At 41.9% G+C, this 18688-nt stretch overlaps 1 protein-coding gene across 7 annotated transcripts in view; it reads left to right on the plus strand.

Moving 5' to 3' along the window:
* The window catches only part of kst (spectrin beta chain, non-erythrocytic 5 kst), a 77085-nt gene that overhangs the window by 32128 nt on the left and 26269 nt on the right, over nucleotides 1-18688 (plus strand). For all 7 annotated transcript variants that reach the window (XM_086983571.1, XM_022799796.2, XM_086983572.1 and 4 more), the window contains 11 exons: nucleotides 12825-12944; nucleotides 13541-13800; nucleotides 14027-14156; nucleotides 14364-14616; nucleotides 14743-14909; nucleotides 15229-15517; nucleotides 15921-16127; nucleotides 16453-16847; nucleotides 17009-17169; nucleotides 18261-18360; nucleotides 18482-18643. In XM_086983571.1, the coding sequence (XP_086839697.1) occupies nucleotides 12825-12944; nucleotides 13541-13800; nucleotides 14027-14156; nucleotides 14364-14616; nucleotides 14743-14909; nucleotides 15229-15517; nucleotides 15921-16127; nucleotides 16453-16847; nucleotides 17009-17169; nucleotides 18261-18360; nucleotides 18482-18643 (2244 nt within the window). The remainder of the gene's footprint in view (nucleotides 1-12824; nucleotides 12945-13540; nucleotides 13801-14026; nucleotides 14157-14363; nucleotides 14617-14742; nucleotides 14910-15228; nucleotides 15518-15920; nucleotides 16128-16452; nucleotides 16848-17008; nucleotides 17170-18260; nucleotides 18361-18481; nucleotides 18644-18688) is intronic.

The following is an 18688-nucleotide window of genomic DNA, read 5'->3' on the forward strand; positions in this document are numbered from 1 at the left end:
CAACCAACTGACCATTGATGTGTTGCATTACAATTTTGTTGCCTTTTTTTTTTACAGGGCTAAGCGCATGTCATTAGCACCTGACGTCGAGTATAAACAGAAGCAAAAAAAAAGCTAATTTTTTGCAGAATAATATGGGCTTTGTAAAGTTATGTATTAGAGTACTAGTCCTACAGCGGCGGTCATCGAAAACACGTCATTGGGATTGCTTCCTTAAATACACCACACGGGTGGCGCACTGAGTGGGCTAAATTCGGATTTAAACCACCGTAAAGAGCAACGCATGGGTGCGCTGTGGTCTTCAGGCATGTGGGCTCACGACTATCAGCATAGTTTGGTAGCCGTCGCAACGAAATGGCGAATACTCGGTACAGGTAGATGTAGTAGTCGTCATTGTTGTCATCGTTTGAAGATAAAACGCAACGATATCTGCATTGAATAGGGCTCCCGTTTTACATTACATCATAGAAAGCCCCCGTCCCCCAGCATGACAAATATTATATCTCGATTACGGCATCTAACATGCGTACGCCCTTAAAATAGCTGTGAGATGCTTTATTATTGAAACGTCACACTTTTTGTGATAACACTAATGTGACGTTCACAACTGACAACGTTCTGTCTCTGTTTCTACTGGGAGAGCTTCTATATTAGAGCACCGATGCTGCAGATGCTAAAATGTGCATGAAAGTACGAAGATCTATTTCGATTCGATAGCCCGAGTGCGGTGCTGTGATTTCAGTGGTTGATTTGGAACGTCCCCTATCCGTGCACGCCATATATGTGAGCATCGCTGACAAGACGCGTCGGTGTTTCCACGACGCCAGCCCCTGAATGCATCTAATAAGCTGATGAGCGTTATCGTTGTTGTGGCTGCTGACTACGAGTTATGTGGGTGGACTTTTTGCTAGTTGAGTTTGTCGGACAAAACAAACGCTGGTAGAGAAGCATTGTACGTACATGCGCATGCATGATTTATTGTTGCGATGAAGATATAATGCAGCGACGCTAGTGATGCCAGTGTCTGATTGACCATACTGCAGTGAGCCGTTTCTGTCATGAGGAAAATTGTCCCAGTATATTCTCTAAGCAACTAGAAGGTCAAGCCATAGCTATACATCAGTAAATCTATTTCGAGTCACAGCAGATCGTTCTGGCACTTTATTAAATTCGTTTCTAATTGAGTCGATCAGATTAAAAGGGCCATTACGGAAGGATCACAGTGCACTGTGTGGTTTACTTTTTCTTGTCTTCCTCTCGTGAGATGTGCCTGCCCTTCGAAAAGACTGTGCTTCATAAAATGTCTGCCTCTCTTGCCTTAGTGATTGTTTATAGATAATTATAATAATGGCATTAGAAATTACCACATATCGACGTAATACTTTGTTGCGTATGCGACGGTGAACATAAGAAGACCCTGTGGGACGAAGATATATTGCACGTTCAATATTGTATAGTAGACTAGAGTCTTACGGTGTACTGTATGATAGCATACAATGTGGGGGAACCATTGCACAGTGTCCCTTTAAAATGGACAGTCATTTATGATCTAGGTCACACACGATCCCACAGGCGAGAAAACACCGCGCGCATATTAACGTTTCTATGGACGTTTCGTAAGCTATCCTTGCCAATTTTAGGCTTTGTTCTTTAGCATTCAAACGTTCAGCAACTCATTTGTGTTACACGTGTCTCGACGTGGATGCTGTACCGGGGATGGGATTGGACACAAAGTAAAATTATCAAATGCGTATTACCCAGTCAAGGGATGCTCAGAAGAAGCTATTTCGTTAAACGTTTTAAGGGCATAGAATAAGGCCCACATTGTATAGCCAAATTCTCTTCTCTTACAATTCAAGCCTAAACAGTTTGAAGATATCAATTAATATTCATTTACTGTCGTGTATTATGTTATCAATGATCATAAAGGGCTGCTCTCTCCAACGCAAAGACACCGTTGTCCTGTTGCCAGCCGTCGTGTCGAGTCGTGGTATACAGCCTACAAACAACTATGGATTGATATATGGGACCGGTCCTTTCGCAGCTATTGCTGACTTCTCTATTAATCAATAGCTGGCTCGCTGTGGAAAATGAAAAAACAAATATAATATTAGCGCGTTCAGATAAATAGACCCTCGGAGCTCCGTGGGTTTCTAAGAATGTAGTGACGTCGGATCATGGTGTTCGTCCTGGAAGCACATCTACTATCTCAAGCTGCACGTCAGTGACCATACTGTGCCAATACATCGTGCTGCAGGTACATTCATTGAGCAAATTCAATTGCGCTATACAACGCCAACAAATTGGCAAAGCGTGACAATAAATACGAACGTTATGCAAAATTTAATTGGATTTTTAGAAAAATACAACTTTTTATTATTAGTGCAATTGTAGCTCAGTTAGCATATATGTTGTAATAACAAACAATGAAGTAATTTTTTGATAAATTTTTCCATTTCCTATACGATTAATTTACATTAATAGTTCCGGTACATTTTTGGGTTCTTTTTGGATATTGAAAATGCAAAACACGAATAGATGTAAACGTCTCAGCAATCTATAGCTAATGATATATGACATTTGTCATAATGTAAGTTAGCTAAATGTCTGCTTAGGCGACACTGCAACGGCTGGTTGCTACATGCCGTAACAACGTCGTTACTGTTACGTGATGGTAGACCAGCGCGATCGGCATTTACCTGCTGCCTCGCACTTCTGAGCACCGATCAGCTGTGGCAGGTCCCTGCTCAACCGCTAGTTTAATGTTCGGGCCTTATATAGCCATACATACATATGATTTGTTTTGATCTGGGCATGGCGCTATCGTCCGGACAGTGACATTAGACATCGTATCACGCCCTTACATACACGTATAATTCGCTTCCTAGACCACGGTACAGCGGATCGTTGTCGACGAAAAAGCGGCTTAAGACAGCCGGTACGTGTGGGCGACACTGATGTCGGGCGCGCTATCTCGACATTGCGCTACGTTCACTTTCATCGAACGGAAACCACGCTCGCTGAATAATGAAATGGCTATGAAACAACGTTTATCCAGTCGCAGAAATTGTAAAAAATTCAAAATTTCAACAAAAAATAATTGTCCGTACAATTCATCGTTCGGAATCGTGCCCATTTTGTATCCTGCGTGCAAATGCGCATAACAGTCTGTCGATATCGCGGCTAAGATCACGTTCTGTTAGAATAGACGAGCAGGTTGCTTCCACGATGTGTCGACAATGACGGAGTAACGCTTGACAATATTCAGCATGCATTATCCGTACATGTTGGCTCGTCTTGTGACAGCACGAGGCTTAGACACGTGCAAGTGGGGAAGGAGTACTGCTGACAGAAGCGTTACGTACCGGGGAGAACGCTCGTGCCGTACACGTTTGCAATGCTGCAAACGTAATCTGCAATGCCTGCAAAGATCTGCAAGCGTAATCGTACGCACGCCTTAGAAGTGCAAGATCACTATATGGAACGAATTTATGAATTCTAAATATAACTCTCGTTCCGACTAGTTAACGTTTCTACGTACATATGTTTCATATCTTCCCCGGTTTTTTCACTGATAATTTTATTCATACATACATATATATTTATTAGGTGAATTGCCGTTTTTATGATTCATTACAGTTACTTCATTTTATTTATTCTCACGGATTCTAAAAACTATATCATCCAAGCGCCTACGGTCTCTCGTGCGTGACCATTACGTATGGTACCTCTTCATATCCATGGATACGCGACAATGGGCAGGTCACGCGCTCATATGGCCGTTTAAATTTCATAGTTGGAGTTTTGGTTTGGACCTTCGTCATTCGTTCCACATCGTTGTGTCCCTATTAAATCTGTATGGTCTCATGTCGCTTGCGGTTTCGCTTTCACTGTTTTGCCGCTTTCGTTGTAAACTCATTATGAAATTGTTACATAAATGTCGTCGCCTATTCCAAAGCGAATTCTATATTGATCCTACCCGTACATCCACGTGCCTCTGTGAATCATAGCAACAGCCGTGAGCGTAACAATGCCAACTGCGCCGAAAACGTGCGGCAACCGTTTTGAACAAAGGCGACGCGTGTTAAGAGGCGTCTACTGATGTTGATTTAGCTGGTAAGAAGCGTAGCTGTTGGTAGTCGCTTGCCGACGATTTGTTCGAAATAACAGAGCCAAAAAAAAGAATCCAATATACGATATTCATTTTATATAGCAAATTTTTTCCAGAGACTCTTCGAAATTAGTCACGAGAGGATGGTTCCCTGATGTTGTTAGCCTCTGGCGACAGCCATGCTGTGGCACTATTAGTAAGTAAAGGTACTTCGCTGCCCACTCCTCGCGGTGCTGCTGCTGCTGCAGTAGCTCGCAATCGACTGAATCGAAAGTTCGTCATATCTCATGTACACGAAAGACCAACAGCATCAGGCCTCCAAACGCAGCTCCGTTCAGGCGATTTTCAAGTGGGCTAGTTGGGCTGTTTTTCCTTATTGATCCAACAGCAGCGACGCCGTCACTAACATTGTCCTCCTTATAAAACGCATCGGTTGACGCGGCCGCCATTGCTGGCGTTTGTCGCTCAGGTGTGCGCAGAATGCTTACGACGACCGGAAACACGCTGAACTAGACAGCCGCTCTCTTCCAGTTACCTCCAGTTAGACGATAGAGATCGTCTACGGCGAGTTAACAGCTAGATGTTAGGTGTAACTGCCCTCAACGTTGGTTTGCCGCGCGCTGCTATGAACAATAACTTTAGCAGTGACGGCATTTTGCGCCACAGCTGGATGGTGGTCTACCACCACCACCGCTGCTTGGTGAATCTTTCCGGAGCAGCTACACTGCTAGGTCTATTAGCCACAGACATTCCTCGTAGCATTTGTCGTTTGTACAATTTTCAGGTCGAATTCCAAGAAAAAATGAGGCCGTGTAATAAAGCGTCGTGTGACAGCGGCGGCGAAAAGTTTGCGTGTGTGCAGATGTGACTGGGAAATACAGCAGATATCTTGGCTGCCACAAGGACCTACGATGGTACACAGCACAAACATTATGGTTTCTGGTAAACTTCGACTCGAACGTTCAGTAAATCGTCTACAATGTTTGCCGATTGTTGGTCCGTTTTTCGTACTAAGCATTTGTTGTAAACACAGCCCGCTTCACATCAAGTAGGCAGTATATGAGCGTCTCTTGACGACCCTAGGCCTCTAGCAAGAACTGTTAGCGACTACGGAAAATGCTAATCTTATGACGTGACAGGAGTACACTGATTGTCTAGTACGATACTGTGGTCGTAGAGCTGACAGCCATGGTAGAAATGTCTAAGTCTTGCTGATGTTCTAATCGATCTAAGCGGCCCAACATTGGAACACGACAGCCTTGGCATATATTTTCCCATATGTCAAAATCATTTCGCTAGCTGTGAAAGCAATTATCAAGGAGTTGGATCGTTTCTTTGAATTTCGCACGACCTCTAATCAGACGAATTGACTTGTTAGGATAAGAAAACGCCACATCCATAGATGAATCCTTTGTCGGAGTATTTGAAGTTTTCATTCTTGTGGCAATCGTTGCCGAAACAGAATAAAGCGTGCACTCATCAAAAGGCGTGGCCGCTAGACAACTTTCTCTGTGTTTTCTCAAGAAAGTATCGCTCTGATTCGTTTGTATCCGCCAGCATGACAAAACTATTTCAAATCTATGTGGAATCATTTAGGACGAAGCCTGTCGATAGGTGAATAGATGTACCTTGAATAGAAGATACCTTGCTGGTTTTAGGATTTCAGACGTTTTCATCCTCAGTTCAATTACTACTTGCCAACGTTCAGTCGGTTGTACAAATCACTCGATCTGCAGGACACCCTCGTCCACAAAACAGAGAGCTTCGCAAAAGCGTATCAATAGCTCCTTCATTTTATTAATCTTTCTATTTAAGTTATATTATTTTACGATGTCATTAGTCTTAAATTAAGTTATTGGTCGAAACGTATGGTCGAAGCATCTGGTCAATTGGTCCAAGCTGTCCCGTCCCTCCGATAGTCCTGGAGCAGTAGACGGATTAGTATAGTATAGCAGTAATAGTAGCTCACTAACTATTCACTAACAATCTATATAGAATTTATATAGGTAATGCTATACGTACAACATACTTTACAGACGGCCTGCGTAGAATATGGAAATACAATGAATATAGGCTCAATGAAAAAACATATCTGATTAACAAGCACGTAGTCCGTCCTTTTATGGCAACCAGCTAGAGAACATTATGATCGGATAAACGTTTACGCTGTAGCAATTAGACACAATTTCTACTGCCCTATCGTATTTAACAGTGTCATTTTCTGCCAGGAACCCTGCGCTATCTGGCGGTCGAATAGGATCGTAATGGCTTACTTACGTCTGGGAAATCCTATTTAAGTTACGCTTGGCTTTCTTCGTGCTTCTCAATAGATACTAGTGGACATTTACGGAACAATTTTGGCTATCCACCTTTGAGTCAATTCCTGACATGGCCGACATGCAGACTGTCTATTGTGGTAACAAGCCAAAACTATCCATGTCACAGTAAATTCTAGAATTTTTAACGGGCTTGAAACTTGGTGCTGATATTGTTACTGACAGCGGTTATATTCCGCACTAAATAGAATCACGAAATACGGACAGCTTCAGTCCTTGTCAGCTTTGTTGTTCATTTCCTCTACGTTCGTGCAGAAGCCCACGTATAAGTGGAGATTGAGCGTTGTCATTGGAAAATGATGTCTCGTCTAGCTGACAGCGTTCGGAGATTCTAACAATATAGTGAGCTGAGCCCACCTCATTTTCTGTGTTCGAGCAGGCATGAGGAAGACAATTTCTTTATATTCGGTAGCTAGTCGCGTCAAGTATGACGCATAACTACCGATACAACCAACAAACGCAAAGTCTCGAACATGGAAAAATATGTTTAAATACGGCAGGGAAGGTACAAAAAGTCTTTACCGGTCACCGCTGCCAGGTCGCTGGCAGATGGTAACTAGTAATGGTAGATAAATTTCAAAAAAAAAGTAACATAGAAGGCAAGGCCTGACCGCTATATTTGATGACTGCCACAGCTGGTGGTCAAAACGATTGTGATGGCTTGTTACAGCAATGACGGTCGTTGCCGGGAACAAAAAAAGGTACTATCTGTTAATGAAGCATGAATGATGCTCTGTACCGGCCTTGAATACGACATCGGCATCAGATCATCTATTGAGACACTAAATAATCGTACGCTGACTGCGGCGAATGATCCATGATGCTGGGGGTTATTTGACAATGTCATGCCGTAGTGAACGTCCGATCTATATCTTTCTACTGTGTTCATAATAGCAGTCACATGTAAAAATATTGCCTACAAATTGAACCGTTGAAACAGCATGTGTAATTTTAACTTAACTAAGTGTGAGGTATTAAACATAGGAGGTATGATTTTGAGCACTGAGACCTTTTAGCATTAACATGTTAATGAAACATAAGTTACGAAACGCGTAGGCACCGAGACAGATGTCCTATATGAATCTACCTACGAGTCTACTTGGTAGAAATGGAACAAACCGAACTTTTTTGCTAATTACCGATCGACAGTTAGCGGACACCGAGAACGCGTCAAACGTCGGATTTCGTTTGTTCTTTGAGTCAGATCGACAAGCCGTCTTCTGACGTTCTACCCTTTCCTACACCTTTTCGTCCCTTGTCGTCTGTGGTCAACAGTATCAATGGCTTCACAGAAATAAGTACAAATCGAAAATTATGACAATGAGTATCATTAAGGGGCATGTAGAGAGCTACCTGTTAAAGAAACAGGACACTCGAGTGACTCATCATTCTCGTTAAAGGTACGTGTCTAATGAGTAGGAGACAGCTGCAAAATTCCGGCTGACAGGAAGGCCCAGGATTGACAAAGACGGATGCTGGCCGAATAGCCCCATCCTAGAAATTCGTAATCGGAGTCCGTCGTACGCAAAGGTGCATCAGTATACCACTGAATTAATTTATGTAGCCCCATAATTTGTTCGGCCCTCAAACAGCTTCCTGTAACCACACCAATGGAGGCGTCGATGACGATACGTGAAATAGCTGCGATTGATGCGCGTCTTCCGACGTTAGTAAAAAATCGGATTAACGGAGCGCAACCGAACATCCCGTCTTTTCCTCCTATAAACATATAGCGCCTGTTGTAAATCATAACTTAACCGACCGACCTAAGCACCCTCCTGGTTAGGACAGTTGCCCTTCTTCTCACACTATTGTTTGTAAATAAACAAGTATATAGGAATACACCCAAGATATGGTTGTACGTAGGTCAATATATTAAAACCAAATCAAAGACCAAGTCATTCATATGCGAACGTGGTATCACTGAAAATTAACACAAATAACATGGACGATCGCATTTTCTCCTTCTTTTGTCATCGTCGGCGTCTTTGTGAGTCTCGTAAGAAAGGGGAAAGACATGGAGAGTTGCTGTTGCCAACGTGGGTCGGGCTATCGAATCGCACGTGGGCGTTAATTTAGGCGCCCCTACCGCTGACCGATTTGGCAGCAGGATCAAGAAACGAGAAAGACAACGTCCGCGGCAACCGAACAGTGAAATCAACTCCATCACAATAATGACACAGACCTATCTTTGCGATAGAGCTGCTATCGCCCGCTGCACTCGATACTGCCATTCATGCCGTTCTTGACTGCGGTATCCATCGCCAACCGACACCGCAGAAGACAGCGGAAGATTGCCTCTGCTTGACGAACAGTCTTACGATTTGCGGAGAGCAATCTAATGACTCTCTGCGCGCGGCTGGTCGCTTCTCCTTTTGGAGTTTTTCTCTGCGTTTATTCGCGTGGATGGGAGCCATGGAGACTATATCGATACAGAGAACCAAAGTGAAGCACAGCGAAGGCGCTGATTGACAGATAGCCACTGAGAGTAAGGAAAGAAACGAGCAGAGACTTACAGCAAAGAAAAACCAGCGAACCTTCTTTCTGTAATATGCAACTGGTTGGGAAGATGCAGGAAGACCGTTTTGTACTGCTTGCCATATGAAAGGTTCTAGATGGAATTCTCGATTACCGCTAACGTCTATTACATTACTAAGTACGGAAGTACAATCTCACTCGCATTTCAAGAACCAATCAAGCTTCACTTGGTTGGTTCTACCTAATACAGGCGATCTGTGTAAGATTCGTGCGGGAATCAGAAACCCGGAAGCAAGAAATATCCAAAGATAGCCAGTAACCTTTGCTTCTTTTTAGAAACATACCTTTGGAGCTGCGAATTAACAAAAATAGTCCTAGTTAAATGGAAGTATTTGCGATCTACTTAGAGCAAATGTCGTTTAATAGAAATAAAGCTTATTATCGTTACGCATTTCGTCCAGGCACCGAATAAGCGTCTCTCCGATCATCAACTTTCCTTTACCATGCAAAATGTTCGTGAAGCTTGATCACTTATCTATTGGAATCTGTGATCATTGACTGAGCATTTTTGCATTAGATTAAAATTGTCCAGACTCTAAAGCATGTATTTCACATGGTACGATTACCTCGGATGAGGCACATAGTAAGATGATTCATTATTCCAGTATAAATGCTGGCATAGACACGTAATTGAGAGCATGTCTACAATTTTAGGATGATTCATTTTAGTTGTCAGTGATAGATTGATTGGGTTTCTGGTTTGTAACCCCGAGATTAAAGATTCAGGTGTTCCCCTATTTTCTTATTAACATGAAGCAACTTTACCGCAAAAGCCTGAACAGATTGAGTACAAACTAATGGACTTATCTGAACGGTTCTATACGTTCTGTTGGGTTAGCGCTCGAATGACTAGGAACGTTGTCATGAAGCAATAGATCTTCAAGTAAAATAAATGGTTTTGAAGTAGCGTACCCGTATAGCAACTAGTCGTTACCGCGCACACGGTAGTCGTTGATACTATCTTACGATATTCAAATCAACTGCATAATTCTTCTTTATTACGGTTACTTTAAAACTGCATATGCAAGCCTAGCAAGCAGTATGGCTTCGAAGGACGTTTGGCCGTGAGAATTAGGTGGGCCCAAGCTAACGCATGCCCACAAAAGCAGCTTAAACGGATCTGCGTAGGTCCTATTCGTGGGCTCCATTCGGTAATACTTCAATATCTGCCAGTGTTGTCTTGTTCGAATGTCCCCTGAAATGACGGGGCAAATGTATGGGGCTTAGCATAGCAATAGTAATAGGGATTTGGTTAGTAGCGAAACGTATACAAGTTCATGTAATACAGTTAGATTTAGGCAAATCGACACGCCAGAAGTAACGAGAGTGATTTCCTTGTATTTTAATTCGTCGAAAGATATAAATACGTTTACAAAGAAGAATGGTTTGCTGTTATTTCAGTCGGTGTAGAACCAGTGTAAAACCGGTCGGAATACTTCTTAACAATGTGCCATTTTGCTGACAAAGCTACTTCGTTTCGGCCAAAAAGAGGTTCTCTTGCTCTAGATTTCACTGGATATTTGCAACAAAAGAGTTCTGTCCTAATCATTCAAAACGACTGAGTAGACGTCGATCCACGTGTGAAAACAGGCTCAAAAGTATCCGGTCATGAAAGGTATATGGACCCATTCTTAAATTTGCCGAGACGTCGTGACATCAACGTGTGGCGGCGAATACGCCTCACGTAACCATCTTCCAAGGACAATACGCACAAATAGTTCCATTTAGCGGTCCCATCTGTTTCTCATCGAACTTTTTCTTTCTTAACCTTTCGAGAAGGTGTCCCAGTAAATAGGCCATCTGTGGAATAAATTTTCTTCACGCTACAGGTTTCGCGATCCGTTTATATGCACTCACTCTGAATAGTTCTTCTGTTTTTTTTTTTTTTCATTATTATTATTATCCATCATTCAGTAAAGCTATTGTTACAAAACATCTGATGCTCCTCGTTACGTTATAATACAACAGCGATTCTGTAAAAGATTCTGACTATTGATGTTGTCAGACATCTGTTACCAGAAGCGAAGATCCGTTGGGGGAAGAATTATATATCTTAGCGTATTCTGTCCGTAGAGTATTCGAGCTATGATCGTTTAATAACAATAGATATTTTTCGCGCACGATTTTACCCCAAACTAACTGAAGATTTAACGAAAGCTAATTTGACCATGCGACCTAGCTTTGTTTGGGTATATAGTAAAACTTAAAATACACAACTTAAATGATTTAGTCATGACATGCACATAATCACTCGTCTACGATGACCGCCTCTTCTGGGTCTCGTTCAAACTGAAAACATCACTTTCTTTACTATAGCTATTAGTTCCCGCAATTTTTGTCTTAGCGGTGACTAAATAGCTTTTTATCGGTTTTGAAGCAGGAAAACGTGCAGGAACATAGCACTATATGTATATACACACATAGAGTACGTCGGTTGATGACGAGCAACAAAACGGACAATATCTGATAGACTCCGGTGGTAGAATAATTTCGAATACTGAGCGCACGGTTACGCACTTTCAAATTATGAGATTCGAATATATCCAGCATGATTATAGAATGATGCATAGGGCTGGTTCTGCTACGAACTATATTAGTTTTCGGCCACTATTTGCTGCACCTATTACGCCAACCGCTGAAAGAATATGAGGTGTCCTTTGGAATACATTGCTCTATGCAGCTACAGCGTTTCATTGCAACATGGCCAATTGTGTTGAAACAAAAATTTCCGTGTCTTTGCAGCTTTGAACATCGCCGAGATGCCTGGCCTTCTATGCTATTCAAATGTAAATTCTTTTTCTCGTCCCCATGATCAGTGTGGCCAGCAGGCATTATTCTACATGCTATCGTATATCTTTTTATAGATAAAACTTCGTCCGTGGTTGTTTTTGCGGGGCCTGTGTGTCGAAACGCACGTTTCACACACGGTGTAGAGTTGCTGAAAATGACTTTGCAGCTTCTTGCCATGACGGTTTTTCTTATTCCTTTTCTTCTAACACAAGATGATGCAAGACAATAGACTGCTCTTTTTTGAGGCATCATGTTTAGCTGGTTCGACGTAAATTCGGCGTAAAGTAATTTACGTAAAACGCAAATACTGAACATTGAACAAGAGGTGCCACGTAATTAAGCACATTGCGATCGTTTGTTTTGCATTGAATATAACTGCAGCAAGCAGATTAACTAATATAGGGGTGAATAGGGTGATGTAACTGGAAAGCGATACGTATTGCCCTTATAGTGCTCGCTGAGACAGTGCGAATAGGAGGATAAGCAGGCTTGGACCCCTTGGATTATTTACTATCTGCAGCTGAAGGCATTAAGAAACAATAACGCAGTAATCTGCAACGACAGCATGATCTGTCCCACGAGGCCCTCAGATAGATAGTGAGCAAGCGTGTGGGTGATCCTGCATTGGGATGGCTCTATACAAAATCAGAATGCGTGATAGAGAATACTTGCAAAGCTATCAGAAGCTGTGTACTGCTATTTCTATATGCATAACGCAACAATTATATGGGCCTATTATTACGGTGTTAGTTACAAACTGTATGGTGGTCCTATATACCCATATGTACGAGTTTATATCTGCGTTTGAGTGTCTGCGTTCGAAAGGAAAGCTGTACGTTTTATGTATATGATATTTGCAGCTAAATATCAATATTATGTAAATCAAAACTAAGGTTATAATTTATTATTTTGGGATATCTATATATATATATAGGTTTAAATATACAATAACGTAACTATCGAGCAGTGACAAGTATGCAGCAATATATATAAAACAAAATCAAGAACACATTAACGTTACGTCTTCAATTTCTTTTTTCGATCGACAGGTCCGTCTAGAGTCGATCGGAGCGGAAGATATCGTTGATGGAAACCGTCGCCTCATTCTGGGCCTTATTTGGACTATCATTTTGAGATTCGTCATTCATGACATCACTGAACCCATTGAGGTAATAACTGCTTAACGGCCATCTCTACTAATCCGTATAATGTTTTTACATATAACAGCAACATTCGGAAAACTCCGAACCGAAATCTTCCTCTGATATTACTTGAAGTCTGAAACGAATTCCCCCACTGAAGACCCCGGTGTAGAAGAACATACATTTTATTCGCACGTAATCTCTTTGCAGAACATTCACTACACAACAGCAACAATGTGCGCAAGAATTGTACCTCTCATCACGTACTACGTTTGCCGTACACAAAACACTATTATTGATTTAACGTTGTTGCTGCACTCGTAAAATAATTAATTTACTATCTCTTCTCTTAGATCCTTTTTTTTTCTTCAGCAAACGTCGATATCGAAGTTTTTTTTAAAGCGATTTTTGAAATTTCAAATCGGTGACACCGTGTACAAGCATCAAAATGTTAATATAGATAAAGGCGGTCGCTTCATAGCCAATTGAAATATCATTATTATCAGGTGCAGGAATTGTATAGTTTAATAGTTGAAAATTTCGTCTAGTCGTATTGCCTTTTGGCAAAAAAAGTCGTCATAAAAAAATACGCATTTTTTTTTTTTATCTTGCTACATTTTCAGGATGAGGAATTTAAGGAGGATTCGGAAAAAAAGTCGGCCAAGGAGGCCCTACTTCTCTGGTGTCAGCGCAAGACCCGTGGCTATCCTGGGGTGCATATCGCCGACTTCAGCGCTTCGTGGCGCAACGGACTTGGGTTCAATGCTCTTATTCATTCCCATCGACCAGACCTAGTTCGCTTCGAAGAACTGCAGCCACAGAACCACATCGAAAACCTTAATCAAGCCTTTGAGGTTGCGCATAGAGAACTGGGTGTGCCAAAGTAGGTCCCTCACGGCGTTCTGAGTCATTCATGAAGAATTTATTGATTGCCGATGCTCAATACCCTAATTGTTTTTACAACTGAAATGTACTTTTTAATCTCGTGTAAGAAGCTATTAGAGATGTTATGTTCATCCACAGTTTTGTAATTGCATAGTCGTCGCATATGCGTGTGAGTAGATTAAACCATAGTGATGGAGACTTCCTTTATACTTGTTTCAATTCAGACTGCTGGATGCCGAAGATGTCGATGTGACAAAACCGGATGAGAAGTCTGTCCTTACCTATGTGGCTTCTTATTACCACACGTTCTTTCGCATGAAAGAGGAACTTACCGGAGGACGTAGAATCGCAAACGTACGTTCAAAGAAGACTGAGTGACACTTTAGTGGCTTTACGGAACACTGAAACATGTAGTGTATTTTCGAAAATTCAAACTATCTTGTTAATCCGCGATCTAACATTGTGCTAGATACAGTTAAAGTAAGTGATTTGCTCGCGTTCTCTTCCCCTTCGTCAATTACTTACGTGCTCACTCGCTCTCTCATGACTCTGACACTCTAGATTGTAGGGCGCATGATGGAGATCGACAAGCAGAAGATAACTTACGAACGAATGATGTCCGACCTTCTTATGTGGATTAATGGAAAAATTAAGCAACTGAATGCCAGAAGCTATCCGAATTCGCTCGAGGGCATCCAAAAGGAGCTAAGTACGTTCAAAAAGTATCGTACTGTCGAAAAACCGCCGCGATACACGGAACGTGCTGAAATAGAGGCACAGCTTTTTGCCATACAGACGAAGCTTAAAGCACTCGGTGAGATTTTTAAACCAACCGCTGTTGGCCCTACTTTAGTGGTCTACGCAAGGTTTTATATCACTGTATCAATTATTTAAGCCATGGATCGACTGGTCAATAAAAACTGGATAATTATAATTCTAGGTCAACCCGCCTATGTTCCGGCCGAAGGATGTCATCCCAGTGACCTGGAGAAAGCGTGGAATGAGCTCGAACAGGCTGAGCATGGCAGAGAAGTATCTCTGAAGGATGAACTTTTGCGCCAGGAAAGACTCCAGACAATGGCACATCGTTTCTTGAGGAAGGCCCAGGTTTGTGTAGACCTATGAATGAACTTCGCGTCCTAAATGTTGACCTGAATCGATTGGATTCTGTTGCACTACATATCCGATAGGAGTAGATCAAATGTATGCTAAATATATGTAAGGAGCTGATAAATAAACGCATAGAAGAAGCTAAAATGTCCAGGTGCGTATCGATTATGCACTATCCCTTCAGATCGTTTGAGATCTATCCTATAAATAAGTTACTGCCTAGTCTGTAATTGGATGTTAGAAAACGGTTCAATAATGAGCTCTTGATATCTAACTAATATCGTGAGCTGATAATATTAACTGTTGTTGTATTTAGATACGTGAGAGCTATTTGGATGACATGATCGCGGTTCTGAACGATCCCCGCTATGGGTCGTATGCCCAGCAGACAGTGGATGCGACTCTGATGAAACACGAGGCTATCGGAGCGGACGTTCTAGCTATAAAAGACAGATTCGAAAATTTGAGCGAGATGAGCGATAATCTGGTTGAGGAAAAGTATCACAAAGCCAACGATATCAAACTAAGGCACGATGAAATCATCAATAAGTACAACACGGTGCTTGGTCTTCTCGACAAGCATAGGAAAGCACTTCATTTATATGGTATGATGTTATTATAAATGCCGTTATTATCGTTTGGATAGATATTGCAACATCGACAAATACACAATTCTGTGTTTATGAGGTCCATTATTACTAGAACACTAAATAATTCCCTGCTGGCGGTAACATCGAGGTTTGGGTGCTCATCGAATAAATATTTGAACCCCCCAGCAACGATGTTTTGAACTCAGTCCTGTATTGAAGATAACAGATATCTACATCAAGCCAAGGGATAAACTTTATGGAAATATGTACGCGTAAATTCATTATGAAACTTGTGAGGTCTGGTGTTCAGACGAATCTATATCTATCGACGGTCGGCAACTACGGGCAAAAGATATATTAAGCCTGGAACCAACACTTCAATCCGAGTTCGAAACTAAAGGGTGTGCTGTTCTTCTAGCTCTTCTTGCGGCTACTCTCCGTGATATCGCTAGTCTCCGGGAAGATCTTCGTGAATTTGCTGCGCAGTTTAGCTCGACAGAGTGTGGCCGTCATCTGATGGACAATGAAGATCTTGTTCAGAAGCATTCAATTGCCACCTCACAGCTAAGGTCTCACAAAGATACCATTGCAAGACTGGCTAACCAGATCAACCAACTACATAAAGGTATGTTTTTATGTCGTGAAAATGGTTTCGAAAGTGATCGAATAGCGATAGAACTGACATAAACATGGCTGACAAAAGCTTTAAGAACGCAGCTATAATTTGCTGGCACGATTGGGAACATGCAGCCCTTTGACAAAAGGTGTTTCATACATGCTGGTCATGAATACCTCAATTATAGAGAATCATCAACATTTACATGTGCGGAACTAAAAGAAAGTTATCTTTTCAACGAGGGTGATTTAATACGAAAACCGCATGACACAACAATCTGCCATGTTGTTGCTTGCCAGCTTGTTAAAGACGGTGTCAATGCTCACTATTGCAGATGGACACGGAGACAAGACGACCATGAAATCAGAGCAGAAGGCTCTCGAGAGTGAGTTTGAAAAAGCTCAGACGTTAGCCGCGGTTCGTATGGATAAACTGCATGCTGCTCGCGATTTGTTCCGTTTCGTGACCGAATTGGAGGAACTTGAACGAGAAGTGCTCGACAAGCAAAGGGCATGCCAAAGTTTCAAGCCCGGTAGAGACATGGTATCGCTAGTTGCTGCACAGCAAAAACATAAGGCGCTTGAAGGGGAAATACGTGCTGCACACAAGAGGTTCCAGGGGATTTGCGCCAGGGGAACAGAACTCGCATTGAAAATCGGCGGAACACAAACGGCTCCGATCGCCAAGCAACTCAAGGACATTGAAAAACACTTTGAGATTCTTAATAAGGTTAGTTTTACCAATTTATTTCTGAGAATCGGCAGTGAAAAGGTGCTTCTCGGTATAAATTACATTCATCTTGGCATGTGAAAAGGCTGGAATTCAAATGTTCATTCATAGTTCATATGGTGCTCGAGGCGCTAAGTAATTTGTTTTGATGTCACTTTTAGCTCTGCGAGGAGAAGCGGGGCAAACTCGACGACGCGTATGAGGGTTTCCGTTATCTAGGCGATGCTAATGAGGCCGAGAGCTATTTGCGCGAAGTTCTGCCCCTTCTCGCGTCTGAAGACAGAGGCAACTCGGTCCTCTCTGCTCAGTCTCTACTTAAAAGGTGAACTAACGCTCAATCCGTAACCTATATTACATTATACCACGATACGGCTACCACTATTCACCGAAAGCAAAACATCTCGCACCAAAATATTAGCGCAAACAAATTCGTGATATGCTTTTGCCGGCTTTTTCAATGTTCTCTCAGAAGGTTAATTTAGAAACTAAGAGCATTCCGAGCATTCGGTTGAGCATAAAGGTCATTTTAATCACTTTTTTTTCCGATCATTCCACCTTCCTCATCTGTTTGTACAACACTCACGAGTTATCCACCACGTTTTACTTTTTCTTTATGGAAAATCAGACGTCCTGTCTAATCGCATCGCAAACCTTTGTAGTTCACCTCTGCATTAGATCTCAAGCACTTGGCTCTGCCCTCAAAATAATCTGACCCTTTACCTAGTCAGCGTTCTCCATGCTAACTAGTGTGCACGAGATCGATAACGTCACGATACAAAACATGCTTTGCATACATAACGTAGTTTTTCCTGGTAGAATCGTTTCGTGACGATTTTTTCAATAGAATCGGGTGCATCTCTGCTAATACACCTTTATATTTTTTCCTACTCAGAGAATAAACATTGGTTACTAAGTATACGCCGATCTCACCTGTGACACTAAACCTAATTCATCTTGCCGACTCATATTCCATTGACGAGTTGGTCAGCACACTATAACTGGAGTGCAGGCCTACGTTCCTGATCTCTTAAAACGTCAAATTTAAAATACAATATGTCACTAGAATTATTTCGAAAAAAATATAAATAAGAACCTGAGTTAGGCAATAAAAACAACTGGTTCTGTTATAGCTCACCGATCGCTGTGTACATGTTGAGGTACAAGGTCGCAATACATGTTCCACTATTAATCAAGAAGACGACGTGATAAAGCCTTTTAGGTAGGGCTTCTCACTATGTAGGAAGCTAACAGAGGCGAACTCGCAGGCAATATTGCTCAGGATTCCTTTGCTGGGCTTTGATGTAGTAGTTGTTTTGCTGAGCAGGTTTATTTAAATAGACTAAACAGACGAAAGCTACAGTTTCCGCCCTAACATTATTTATAATCGTTGTCACGTCTGTTTAATAATTTCAGGCACCAAACGTTAAGCGGCGAAATTCGTGCGTATAAACCTGAAATTCAAAAACTGCGCGACCTCGTGGACAAAATGGTTAAGTCAGGAGTCGCACAGAATGTAAGTTCTAATCTTTTCTTATTAATCCAGTAATAGTGATATTAGATGATAATATCGTTAAAATTGGAATCAGTGTAGTAACACTTAGTTGCCCACTGAGATTGCTCCTATTTTTAAGCAGTTGGTGGAAAAAGTCGAGGATGACATCGAAGTTGTAGAGGAGATCGTTCAGGAAGTCATCACGGTCGAGAAGATCGAGGAACGTAAAGAGAAGCGTGAAGAACCACAGGTGAAGATGATGTATGCGTACGAGGGACAAGGCATGCAGGTCGCCAAAGGAGAGGTAAGTTGGTGAACCTCTCCAATTTATTTAGTTGTCAATTTCTAT

This window comes from Varroa destructor, unplaced genomic scaffold (genome assembly GCF_002443255.2).
Source record: "Varroa destructor unplaced genomic scaffold, Vdes_3.0 BEIS01000003.1, whole genome shotgun sequence".
In the NCBI taxonomy this organism is placed as follows: Eukaryota; Metazoa; Arthropoda; class Arachnida; order Mesostigmata; family Varroidae; genus Varroa; species Varroa destructor.